General features: G+C 39.9%; 1 protein-coding gene across 7 annotated transcripts in view; it reads left to right on the top strand.

The window, feature by feature from the left end:
- Positions 1-209: 209 nt before the first annotated feature.
- LOC129263391 (vinculin-like) overlaps positions 210-13,148 on the top strand; it is a 55,049-nt gene continuing 42,110 nt past the window's right edge. For all 7 annotated transcript variants that reach the window (XM_064100876.1, XM_064100877.1, XM_064100874.1 and 4 more), the window contains exons 1-9: positions 210-314; positions 1,930-2,101; positions 2,739-2,884; positions 3,616-3,787; positions 6,171-6,395; positions 7,563-7,708; positions 10,064-10,256; positions 10,641-10,786; positions 12,405-12,567. In XM_064100876.1, the coding sequence (XP_063956946.1) occupies positions 255-314; positions 1,930-2,101; positions 2,739-2,884; positions 3,616-3,787; positions 6,171-6,395; positions 7,563-7,708; positions 10,064-10,256; positions 10,641-10,786; positions 12,405-12,567 (1,423 nt within the window). In that variant the 5' untranslated portion in view covers positions 210-254. The remainder of the gene's footprint in view (positions 315-1,929; positions 2,102-2,738; positions 2,885-3,615; positions 3,788-6,170; positions 6,396-7,562; positions 7,709-10,063; positions 10,257-10,640; positions 10,787-12,404; positions 12,568-13,148) is intronic.

Raw genomic sequence — 13,148 nt, 5'->3', positions numbered from 1 at the left:
GACGTTAAAAGTTGGGGGTTGCTGCTACCCTGTTTGGCGTTCAACGATTAAAGGGATAGAGCCTCGTCGATCTGGCGCTGCACAGCGGCTGCTGGGCTTACGATCAATCGGGCAGAACAAATTTTCGGAGTATTTCATTTCATGTCTATTTCGAACAATAAAATATGGATTTTCATCATTTTTATTTTTTTATCTATCTTTCACAGGTTTCTCAATTGGTTATCCTCCATGAAGAAGCCCAGGATGGAAACGCCATGCCCGACCTATCAAATCCTGTCATGGCGGTCAGTGCTGCTGTCCAGAACCTGGTCAAGGTAACAACATTTTTTCCTTTGGTCTAGCGGTTAGAGCATTGGACTCATGATCGTGAGGTCATCAGTTCTAATCCCTGCTCTGCCATTGTCTCCACTCTGATAAAAAGATCCGAGAGTAATTTTGGTCTTCTATAAAGTCAGCCACTATCATTGACTAATTTTGACGTAAGATTTGCCCTATTTAGTTGGTTATTTCAGCGTTATACCAGCAGAAAGCTCTTGTGCTGAGTTCCTATGGGAGTTACCATTACAGAATATTGTAAGATAAGTATTGTACAATGCCTTCTTAGCTTGTTGTACGCGAGCAAATGGGAGACTGAATGTCAAACTTTCATACCGTTGCACACACAACGTACATGTACCTACCATGTAAAATATACCGTTGCACGGCTTTAGGAGGTGACGTCACAATACGATTCAATTCAGTGCGCTAAGTGAAAAATGAAGGTGAAATGGCTAAATGCACGATACTGCCCGAGGTCATTTGCGCTTGTGGGATTTTGCTTTACACTTTCAAAATTGCCCCTTTTCATAGATAACTGCAGGGAAAAACTCCTGTTTTTTTTTCTTCAAATTTTCGCTAACCTCCAAGGCGTTGTACAACACAAAAAGCGAATATTCTTATTTTTGCAATGGTGCAAGATTTTGCCTTTGGTGAAAGAAAGAGACGCTCTATTCAACTCGGCTAACGCCTGGTTGAATAGAGTATCTTTCTTTCACCTCATGCGAAATCTTGCACCATCGCACTCATGCCTATTCGCTATTTGTATACTGTCTAAAGGCAGAATTCATGTTTCCTCTTTTACACCCTGTGTGCATGCATAGCAGGATCCGATGACAGGGTCATAATAATTACATGTAAAGTGCTGAGAAACAAACATTATTAAGTGCTATATACATATAACTAGTCATTTTTATTCCACCCAGGTGTTAAATGGGTTTTAAGATCCCCCCAAATTTCAAGACCAATAAATGAAAAAGAAAAAAAGAAGGAGAAAGGGAAGACAAGTAAAGGAGAGATGGTGAAATATGATATTATTTTCAAAATTATGTGAAAATTGATCCCCAAATACAATTTTCTAGTAAAAAATGTCCATAATCTTCTATGCATAAATGATTAACTTTTGCTACCAAAATCAAGTTTGAATTATATCTTGATTTGTTTGTGACAAGTATCATTGTCCTGTGTAATCTTCCATGCAATGTGATATTTGGATGACAAGATTTTGAATAAAGATTCACTCATAATGTTCCTCACAAAACATTTCGATGGGCATAGTCTATAATGTCTCTAAATTCCCATGCATTAAAGATCAGTGCTTTCTATGGGTATTAAACTGGAATCAAAACATTTTTGATAATTTCTATATCTTACAATGGCATTCCCTTTTTTCTTGGAAACCCTGTATTGGTCGTTCAGGACATTACAAACGTCACCAATAACTTGAATTACAGAATCACTAATCACTAATAATGATTTTCTGTACAAAGTGTTTCTTAAGTCAACTTATTAAACTTGCTATTAAGTACTGACAAACATGAATAAAAACATATTTGATGATTTTGTAACAGTATTATGACATGGATTTCCCTTTTTCTTGGACACCCTGTATAGGTTGGGAAGGACACTGCCAACAGCACAGACGACAAGATCCTGAAGCAAGAGATGCCTCCCGCCTTCACAGGTGTAGAAGAATCAGCCAACAAGCTGGCCGAAGCGGCCATGCAACTCAAGCAAGATCCGTACTCCTCACCGGCCAGGAAAAAGCTGATTGACGGGGCAAGAGGTAAGTATCTACGTGTAGCGCCTATCTTACCAAGATCGGTGATTGATCCTATCGTTTGGGAGTTTTCGCTTCCACGACACATAACGCATTCAAGAACACAGTAAATGTATTGAAAATGACCGTCAAGTCACAATGAACAGCTGGGAAGTCTTTGTCAGAAATTGGTGACCCGGGACAGCAGTTTCGTCCTAAGTTTGGAACTGATGAAAAATGGCAAATATGTGGTTTTTCAGGGGACCAGGACGAAACTGCTGTTTTGATTCACCAATTCTTGACATTGACTTCTCGTCATTGTCATGAAGGGCGTTTGAGGGAAGTTCCATAAAATAATAAACGTTTTTGTACGTCCGACCCCCCCCCCCCCTCTCAAGTCTTACTTCACTTCATAAACTGACCAAGTCATTGTCCCTTGAGAACATTACAGACTTTCAAAAGAACAAGAAATGAGAAACAAAAAAATTCATGAAGGCCCCACATATAGGGGGTCGGACGTACATATTTTATAGAATTGCCCTTGGCAATGCATTTTTTATGTTCTTGATTACATTGTACATATTGGAAGCAAAATTAATTCTCCACTACGTTCATTCAGCCAGGTAATGGTAGTTGGCATAAAATTTTCTTCTTTCCTTGGAAGGTATTCTTGGTGGAACTTCTGATCTCCTTCTCTGCTTCGACCAGTCTGAGGTCCGCAAGATTGTCCGGGTGGCAAAAGGTGTCCTGGAATACCTGGCAGTCTCTGAAGTGGTTGAATGCCTGGAAGATCTGGTGACATTTGTAAAGGTAAGTCACCGTATATTCAAACTTAAATCTATTCAAAGCAGAATTAGCATTTTGAAGATTCTGGACCGAACTTGAGAGAGAGAGAGAGAAAATCCACCATGATTCGTAGGTTCAATTTGTTGCCCTGAATGCATTTTATTTCAACAAAACCTTTCTCAAGTTAAAGGAGAATGAAACATTTGGAACAAGAATGCTTGTGTGAAAACAGAAAAATCAAAGAAACAGATCAAGAAAAGTTTGAGAAAAATCTGAAAAAATAATGAGAAAGTTATGAGCATTTGAATACTGCGATCACTGATGCTATGGAGATCCTCCTATTGGCAATGCAACAAAGATGTGTGATGTCACTTGTGAACAAGTCTCCCATTACTTTAGTATATACTTAAACTGCCTCTTTTATCACATCTATCAGTAGATCATGTATTCTTTCTAAAGGAGGGCATGTAATACAGATTTTCAAAGAAGGGATGTACTCTTTTATGGTCATTATCAAGTTGTTTTATGGGGGTGTTTTACAAAGATTTCAGTATGACTTAGAGTCGCACTTTAATGTCTAGTTGCGTGCAGTATAAAAGGCTAGACCGCATTGGTCAGATCGCGTCATGAGGACGCCCACTACTGCGTATTGATCAATAAGATCGCGCGTTGCATGTCGTGTACGCGTCGGTATTTAAATGCGACTTAAGTCATACTTAAATCTTTGTGAAACACCCCCCTGGTTTCTTAAACAGAACTTGTCTCCCGGGATGGCCAACATGGCCAACAAAGTGACCTCAAGAAGCAAGGAACTGACCCACACTGCCCATGCCAACGGACTGATCAACCACACCGAGAACCTCAAGAGGACCACACCGATCCTGGTTTCCTCTATGAAGATCTTTGTCGCTACACTCAAGAAAGGAGGTATGGGTCTTTCAGCTAAGCTACAAGGTGCTACATAACTTCTTAGAAGCAATTGCCCGGTCGGGCAAGTAAATTTTTAAACAGTTGGAATATACTTGCCCAAAAATCTATTTCACTTGCCCGAAAAAATCTTTGTAATTTTTTTTTACCTCTTCAAAGGAAAGTTTTGCGGTTATTTAAACCATTGACCCTTTTCTTGCTTTTCACATGAACTGATCTACCCTGTTATTGCATTTCTTTTTCCAAAGTGATTTTATCTTGCCTGCCATGACCAAAATAAGGGTCTTAGGGTCGATATGATATCATATTGACCCAAATTTTGGACATTCTACTGTGAGAATTTTGCTTAAAGTGGTTTTGGATTTTTACTTCAAAACACTTGCCCGACTCTAACTTTTACTTGCCCCGGGCAATCAGGCAAGTGCTTATGTACCACCCTGTAAGGTACCTTGTCAAAAAAGCTGTATCTTTCACGTGGGAGTCCCACCAGAGGCCTTTCTCATGCTTCCTCAAAGTGCCTTTGTAGTGGGATTCCTGCCAAAAGACGCGGACAGACTTTTAACAAGGTACCTAAATCTCTCTTCACTCCTTGTGACTTCGCTCACACGGAGTAAAGCAAGATCTCCTGGAGCCCAGTGAACTCGTTGGAAGGGCACTGGTCATGCCAGCCTAGCTTCCGGGTTCAAATCTTGATGGGCTGTTGCATAAAGATGTAACCATGACTTGGGTATAAGTTTCATGCGGAACCTTATGGCCAGAATTCACAAAGGTGGTTTTGAAAACCCACGGTTGAGTCCATGGTTTATGCAGATTTCCTGTATCTATCACGCTTATTTTACCGCGTATATTAAAATATGCCCAATTTTATTAATGAGTCCACTGTTTTGAATAATGAGTCCACTATTCAAACAGAGGTCTCATGAATAAAATAGCGTATCTTACAATTGTAACAGGCATCAATTTTGCTAACTGTGACAAAAGCACGCATCAGCATTGGACATGTTTTATACACGCTCCCGATATGCGCTAAATTAAGCGTAAGTTCTGGATACTTGAAATAAGGCTTCAATTTCAATAATTTCATAAAATGAAGAGGTTTTACAGGCAAGCGTCAAGACTCACTCGACACTCTGTTTTGTCGACGATCAGCCATGCATTAATAAGTCTTTTGTTAATCGTGCGATAGCTTCTGTGGGAAACCAGTGAGAACATGTCTATTTAATGAAATTATGGAAATACAAGCATTGTTTCGAGGGAACAGAACTTTTTTACTTCATTTTCTGTGATTAATGTATCAAATAAAAGAGCAGATATTGAACTTTTTAGGAATTATTTTCTTTTTGAAATTCAGATACCCCTCGCCAAATGAGTTTTGGTATCCTTTCTTCAAATTATTTTTGCTCACTCATGCGTGAATGAGGAATAATCTAAGTAATTTCAGATAAAAGAGGAGATTCTAAGCTTTACAATGGTATGTCACTTGTCTATTGTATTTGTGAATAAGTTATGATAGATTATCGATGATTCTCGGTTTCATTTTTTGTGGGACGCACTGTACAAAGAGTTGTTCCCAATATTGCACTGCTCTGCTCTTGTTCCAGGTGCAGTATAGCCCTCTGTGTAGAGTATTTTGTGCTCAAAATCTAGTTTGCCATGCTGCACTGTTGAACCTCATTAAAGGTCAACTCCATTCCAGAAAAATGTTGGTTTGAATCAATAGAGAAAAATCAGGCAAGCATAATGCTGAAAGTTACATCACAAATCGGATGTAAAATAAGAAAGTTATGATATTTTAAAGTTCCGCTTATTTTTCACAAAATAGTTATATGCGCTGTTTAGTCACATGCAAATGAGAGAATCAATGATATCCCTCACTCAATATTTATTTTGTTTTTTATTGCTTGAATTATACAATATTTCAATTTTTACAGATTTGACATTAAGAACAACTTGACTGATCCATAAAAAGTTAAACAATGGTAATTCCACATGTTAAGGGAGAAATAAAAAAACTTTGCTTCACAGGACAATAGGGAGAAATTTCGAATATTTTATATTTCATATGATAAAATTCAAAGGAAATGGTGAGTGATGCCATCAGTTCCCTCATTTGCATACTAACCGGGATGTACATTTAACAATTTTGAGAAATTAAACAAAACTTAAAAATTATATAATTTTCTTTTTTACATCCAATTTTGATGAAATTTTCAATGTTGTGCTTGGTTGATTTTTCTCTTTTTATTCAAATCAATTTTTTGTTGTGGTGGACTTGTCCTTTAATGTACTACTGAAGTTACAGGTGTCTGTACATAGATTAATAGTGCTCCCTTGTGCAAGTGAAAAACTAACTCTTTTCAGCACATCTTTTTTGAATAATTAGGAGCAGGACGGGATGAGGCTCAGCAGAACCGCAACTTCATCATTGGATGCATGTCCCACGATGTCAACGAGATCATCCGTATCCTGCAGCTCACCTCTGCTGATGACGATGAACTGTCCCTGGATGATCTAGCAATCATGAAGAAGTCCTTGTTGAATATCACCAACCAGATGACCATGGCTCAAACTTGGTTGGCCAATCCCGACGGTGAACCTGGTGGCTTAGGTAAGTGTATGCGATCATCTTGATGCCATCTTCATTGCAGGATATTGATTCATATCATGGCCTTGCTGGGACTAGGTAAGGCATCCCAAAATGCAGAGCCTTGTGGCTTAGGTCAGGTGTATAACCGCATTCATTCCTTGTTGAATATCAACAACCAGATGATCATGGCTCAAACTTGGTTGGCCACTCCTCATGCTGAACCTGGTGGCTTAGGTAAGTGTATGCGATCATCTTCATTGCAGGATATTGATTCATATCATGGCCTTGCTCAGATTAGGTGAGGCATCCCAAATGTAGAGCCTTGTGGCTTCGGTCAGGTGTATAACCGCATTCATTCCTTGTTGAATATCAACAACCAGATGACTATGGCTCAAACTTGGTTGGCCAATCCTGACGGTGAACCTAGTGGCTTAGGTAAGTGTATGCGATCATCTTGATGCCATCTTGATGGCAGGATACTGATTCATATCATGGCCTTGCTCAAATTGGGTAAGGCAGCCCTAATGTATAGCCTTGTGGGTTAGGTTAAGTTTATAACCGCTGTGATCATGTTGAGATGTTTTAGCCAACCCCACATCTGAGCCCGGTGGCTTAGGCTAGTCTGCCACTTTTCCCTACCATTTCTTTTCTAGAACTGTCAATATTAATGTGTGATATTTTGACACTGCCTTGATGTCATATCTGTTATGCTGTATGCCCAGCAATGCTTTTCCTATCAAGCTTAACTGCAAGTTGTAAGAAGCTACTGAACTCCTTCCATGTGACAGAGTCAGAGCAACTTACCTTTTAAATCATTGACAAGATGTGTGATAGAGTGCCCCCCTCCCCTTGACCCCCGTCTTGCAAAGAGTTACGATTGACCCAATCAACCACAACTATGGAAAGCAAGCAATGTCAACATCTGAAATGCATGTTTGTTTAAAAATTCTCAATATGATGTTAAGTCATTCATTCATCGTTTGCTTGAAAATTTAGTGTGTTCTTCTATGCTTATAAAGGACATTCTGCAAATTCCATGGAGAAAAAAAATTAGACTTGTTTGACTTCCATATTATTTAGGTTGATGGGATCATTCGTAACCTCTTGTAAGACGGGGCCCAGGTATCATGTTCACTGTTTGGTGTTGTTTAATACCTAAAGTGAGTGTTAAATTCTCATGCAATTTAGGTGAGAAAGCAGTACGAGATATCCTGAGGGATGCCAGGAGGGTAGCAGACCGCCTTGAGGGACCCCAAAGGGAACGTCTCCTTACAGCAATCAATGAAATTGAGGCAATGATGAATGAACTTTGTGACTTGAGGGCCAAAGGACAAGTAAGTTCAGGGTCCCGTTTTATCAAGACTTGTTATAGTAACAAATGCACAATTTCTGTAACAAATTTACCATCAGCCAGTAAGATTGAAGCATTTCAGTAGCTTTTAACTGTATTACAATTTTTTTAAACTGTCCCCTGAGGTCTTATTGAAGTGTTGTCAATTGGCTAATCTCCTTAAAAGGAAGGCATAAAATTGCTGGCTCATTTTGTAACATACTGTTTTTACTGAGAGAAGGGATGAATGAATATTAAAACACCTCGTTTAGTTAAGTAGACAAATTCATTGTTTTATGCATGAATTAGCCTAATTAATTCATGAAAAAATCTTATTTCAGAAAAATGAACCATACAGCCTCTTAGAATTCAATGTCACTATTACACTCACTCTCTCTCTCCGTCACCCCAGCCTCTATCCTACCCTCTTTCACACCCACTCTCTCCCTCACCCCAGCCTCTATCCCACCCTCACTGTTACTTTCACGCCAACCCACTCCCTCACCCACTCTTCTACCCTCAATATCACTATCACACCCACTCTCTCCCTCACCAGAGCCTCTATCACACCCTCACTGTTACTTTCACACCAACTCACTCCCTCACCCTCTCTTCTACCCTCAATGTCACTATCACACCCACTCTCTCACTCACCCCAGCCTCTATCCCACCCTCACCCTTTCTTTCACACTAACCCTCTCCAAAAGCCCCACACTCCTACTCTCAATGTCACTATCACACCCTCCCTGTCCCTCACTCCCACCCTCTCACTATCACACTCACTCTCTCAGCCCCACCATACTCCTACTCTCAATGTCACTATCACACTTACTCTCCCCCCACCCACCCTCATATCACTGTTACTATCACACTTGCCCTATTCCTCCCACCCTCTCTCCTCTCAATGCCACTATCAAACCACTTTGTCCCTCATGCCACCCTCACTATCACACTCACCTTTTCCCTCAATCCCACCCACTCTCCTACTCTGAGTGTCACTATCACCCCACCCTCTCCCTCACCACACCCTCTTTCCTACCCTCACCATCACACTCACTCACTCTCCCACCCAACTCCTACTCTCAATGTCACTATCACACTCACCATCTCCCTCAGCCTCACCCACACTCCTATTTTAATAAATGTCACTATCACACCCACTCTCCCTCACCCACCCTCTCTCCTACTCTCAATGTCACTATCACACCCACTATCTTCCTCACCCAGCCTCCCCTATCCTCACCATTACTTTCACACCCACCTTCTCTCTCACCCACACCCTCACTCCTCTCAATGTCACTATCACACCCTTTCTCTCCCTCACTCCCACCCTCTCTCCTCTCATTGTCACTATCACCCTCACCATCTCCCTCGGCCTCACCCACACTCCTATTTTAATAAATGTCATTATCACACCCACTCTCTCTCACCCACCCTCTCCCACGCTCAATGTCACTTTCACACCCACCCTCTCTCTCACCCACACCCTCACTCCTCTCATTGTCACTATCATACCACCCCTCTCTCTCACCCACACCCTCACTCCCCTCAATGTCACTATCACACCCACCCTCTCCCCCACCCTTACTCTCACTATCACACCCACTATCTTCCTCACCCAGCCTCCCCTATCCTCACCATTACTTTCACACCCACCCTCACCCACATCCTCACTACTCTCAATGTCACTATCACACTCACCCTCTCCCCCACGCAACCGTCTTCCTCCATCACGCCACCCTCTCCCCGACCCTTACTGTCACTATCACACCCACTCTCATTCTATCTTCCACCGTCACCCCTACTATTACTATCATATCCACCCTCCCATCCTCGCCCCTACCCCTCTCTCCCATCCTCGCCCCTACCATCGTCCTCACCATATTACACCCACCCTGCCCTCAAGCCTCATCACCCCCTTTCAACATCACCCTCACGCGCGTACTTGCTCTCACCATTTCTTGAACCCCGCCCCCTCACCCTTTCCCTCATCCCGTCCCCCACCCTAACCTTCTCTTTCTCCTTATCCACACATCCTTTCCCCTCTCACGTCCCCTTCACCATGAACCCACTATTACTCTCACCCTTTCACTTACTCTCACTATCATCTTCTCATTCTCACCCGAACACTACCGTTTCCCTTTACACTGGAGATTTCTTTTATGTCGAGCACATGTTCAATACTACTTTTGTCATTTTATGTGGTTTGCATTGTTTCTGAAAGATTTTCTCGTCACTGAGAACATTTTTGTGGCAAAATACAAATGTGATGCAGGTCATGTAGAGAGAAATGGATACTTTAATTCATGCAAAGTAGTGCTCTAAACTAAGGGATTGTTTATCATGATTTCTTTTGCAGGGTAATTCCCCTCGTGCTCTGCAACTTTCGAGGCAGATCGCGGAGAAACTAGACCACCTTCATCGGATGGTGGATGGTTCTGTCAAGGAAGCCGTTAGGAGTGGGGTGACAAGGACTGCTTACACCCTTGCGGGTAAAGTGGAGCAGGCCCAGAAGTGGCTTAGGAACCCTGCCCAAGATGACAAAGGACTGGGTGAGTTGGACCGATCCACTTTCTAGGAGGGGAGATTCACCTTGGGCCCGTTGCATAAAACTTTTTACCTGAGAAAACTCAGGCTGTTTTTACAGGAGTTTTTGCCCTGTGTTAAAGTCAATGGCAGAAATCAGATTAACCTTAGTTTTCAGTTTTTACCAGAGTTTTCTCATGTAAACAGTTTTATGCAACAGGCCTTGAGTTTATAAAGCTTTGTATATAATGAACAAAATAAAGTATCATGTAAAGTGGGATATGCAGATAAGTGTATGAAAGATCTATGGCAGATTTACGCGTCAAATTAGTGGATTAGTCACTTTCATCTCTTATTAACTGTTCGGCAGAGTCGCATGTATTATTCTACTATTTGCCCTTTTTATTTAGGACGCAAAGCCATTGCTGGTATCGTTGCCCAGGGAAGGAAGGTGGCCCAGAACCTGACAGGCCCGGAACGATCAGAACTCCTGAGGCTCTGTGATGAAGTCGAAGGCCTCTCTCAACAAATAACGGATCTTGTGAACAGGGGACAAGTGAGTTACTATAGGGGTACTCCGACCTGGAAATATTTATATCTAAATAAAAAGAGAAAAATTTAAAGAGCAAAATGCTGAAAAGTTCATCAAAATCTGATAAGAAATAGTGAAGTTATTGAATTTTAAAGTTTAGCAATGTATTGTGAAAATAAATGCATGATGTCATGAATAGTCATTAGGTGGGCTGATGATTTCACATCGGTGCTTTCCTTTTTCTTATGTTATTTCATGAAATCATAATTGTTTCATTTTTCATTTTTCTACACTTGTGAATGATATGTCTATCTTGTAATGAAATAAGTTGCAGCAAAGAATATCTAATGTACTAAATAAATCAGTTGTTGGTTTCTGAAGAAAATAAATTGAATAAACCTAATTTCATATAATGAAATACAAAGAACAAGAGGGGATATGACAGCATCAGTTTGCTCATTGAATATTCATAAAGACATGCCTAGAACTGTTTCACTGGAATAATGCAAATCTTTAAAATGCAATAACTTTGTTATTCCTTGTCTGATTTTTGGTAAAATATTCAGCATTTTGTTTGTTTAATTTTTCTTTATCTGTTCAAATGATAATATTTTCATTCCTGAGTACCCCTTTAACCACTTTTCATCAATCTCAATCATCAATATGGCAACATTTTGTTCATGTAATTTCCTAAAGAAAACTGTGGTAGATTAATGATGAATATACATATCTAAATAGCCACCCCCTACCCAATTTAATGTCGCCTGATATTTTGTATTGAGAATCTTATACAGCTCAAATATGTTTCATACTATCCATAACATAATTCCTTCAAATATATCCCGTATGTTTTTGATAAATAATTCTCTTCATTGTCACAATACTCGCTCAAGTAATAAATTTCATTATCCCAAGGTTAAAACACAAATTCTCCTAAATTCATTGAGGCATTATGGCCCACGCATTGGAATAATCTCCCCGATGGAATTAAGTACTCAACAACAATTACGTCATTTAAATCTAAGTTGAAAAGAATGTATATAAATGAATATGCAAAATGATTTATTTCCTTTCTCCTTGCTGAAATATCATACATTTACCGCTCCAACCTCCCTGTGTGTTTGCTGGTGTATGCTGATGCTGTGTGTGCATTTTTTTCATTCAATGTTATTATCATTCAATGTGGGAAATACTACTCACAAGTTTTTATAAACCTTTTTGTAGTTTCAAATTTTCTCTGATATTATCTGTCATTTCTGTACATATTGTATATATATCATTTTTTTAATGCTGAGAAAATAAATAAATTGAACTGAACTGCACATCCTAAGCTTTAAAGTGATATAAAACTTGTCAAAATTTATCGACGATAACTGACCGATTAACTTGATTAAATTGAAAAACAAATCAGTGAGGGATTTATAAAATAAGGAAAAATAAACCAAGGCTTTAATTTCGAGGTTTACACAAGCATTAGATGAGTACATGATGCAGTTTCAGTGAAACATCCTATCAGTCCGAAAAAAGGAACCCTTTAATCAATTTTTTTTTCAATTTAACTTTACAACTGGTCCATTCATCTTGTTTTTTAGTGGCATCATGCCTCCCTTGTGAATTCCTTGTGTATTTCATTTTGCTACAGGGGAATTCCCCAGCATGTTTGGAGGCTGCAAGGAGACTTGCTGAGAAACTACCCGTTCTGCAGAAGGCTATAGAGAATGCCTTAGTGAGGGAGGTGGCCGATGTTTTCATGGACACGACAACACCACTCAAGGAGTTAGAAAGAGCAGCTAAGGCTCCTATCAGTAAGAAAATCTTTTTTTCCTCTTTTCCTATAGCATTGAAAAGCTTGAACCAAATTTGATTTTTTTTGCAGACTTATGGGCCCTTATTTTGAAGTCGGGTTTAACTTAGACCATGGTCTAACTCTGTGCTCTGTCTAAGCCAAAAGTGTCAAAATTTTTATTAAGTTTTATATTTCTTATATTTACTGCGCTCTTTCCTGATTCTTCAATGGTGAAGACAATCATCTATATATAATTCCTAGACAATTATGAATGATTTGAGAGCCAAATGAGCTGAAATATGATATCTCTACTGTAAGTGATTTATGTAACAATTGGCTATCCATACTTAAACCACATCTTTAAACCTGAGTTTAAGTTAAACCCGACTTCAGAATACGGGCCAGTGAGTACAAAGTTACCACCTCATTGAGTCCCCAGCCGTAGAAATCATCCACCAGTACTTAAGGCCATAGGGTGGTATCCTGAAATTTTCTGAACCCTGTAGTCTGATCGTGGCACTCGCCAATTTCATAACAATAGAACTTTGTCTTTAATATGGACTACTGATTTCCCACCACATATAGATAGATATGCCCGGC

This window comes from Lytechinus pictus, chromosome 6 (genome assembly GCF_037042905.1).
Source record: "Lytechinus pictus isolate F3 Inbred chromosome 6, Lp3.0, whole genome shotgun sequence".
Classification (NCBI taxonomy): domain Eukaryota; kingdom Metazoa; phylum Echinodermata; class Echinoidea; order Temnopleuroida; family Toxopneustidae; genus Lytechinus; species Lytechinus pictus.
Note: the sequence above shows the minus strand (reverse complement) of the source record. Positions and strands in the feature narration are given on the sequence as shown.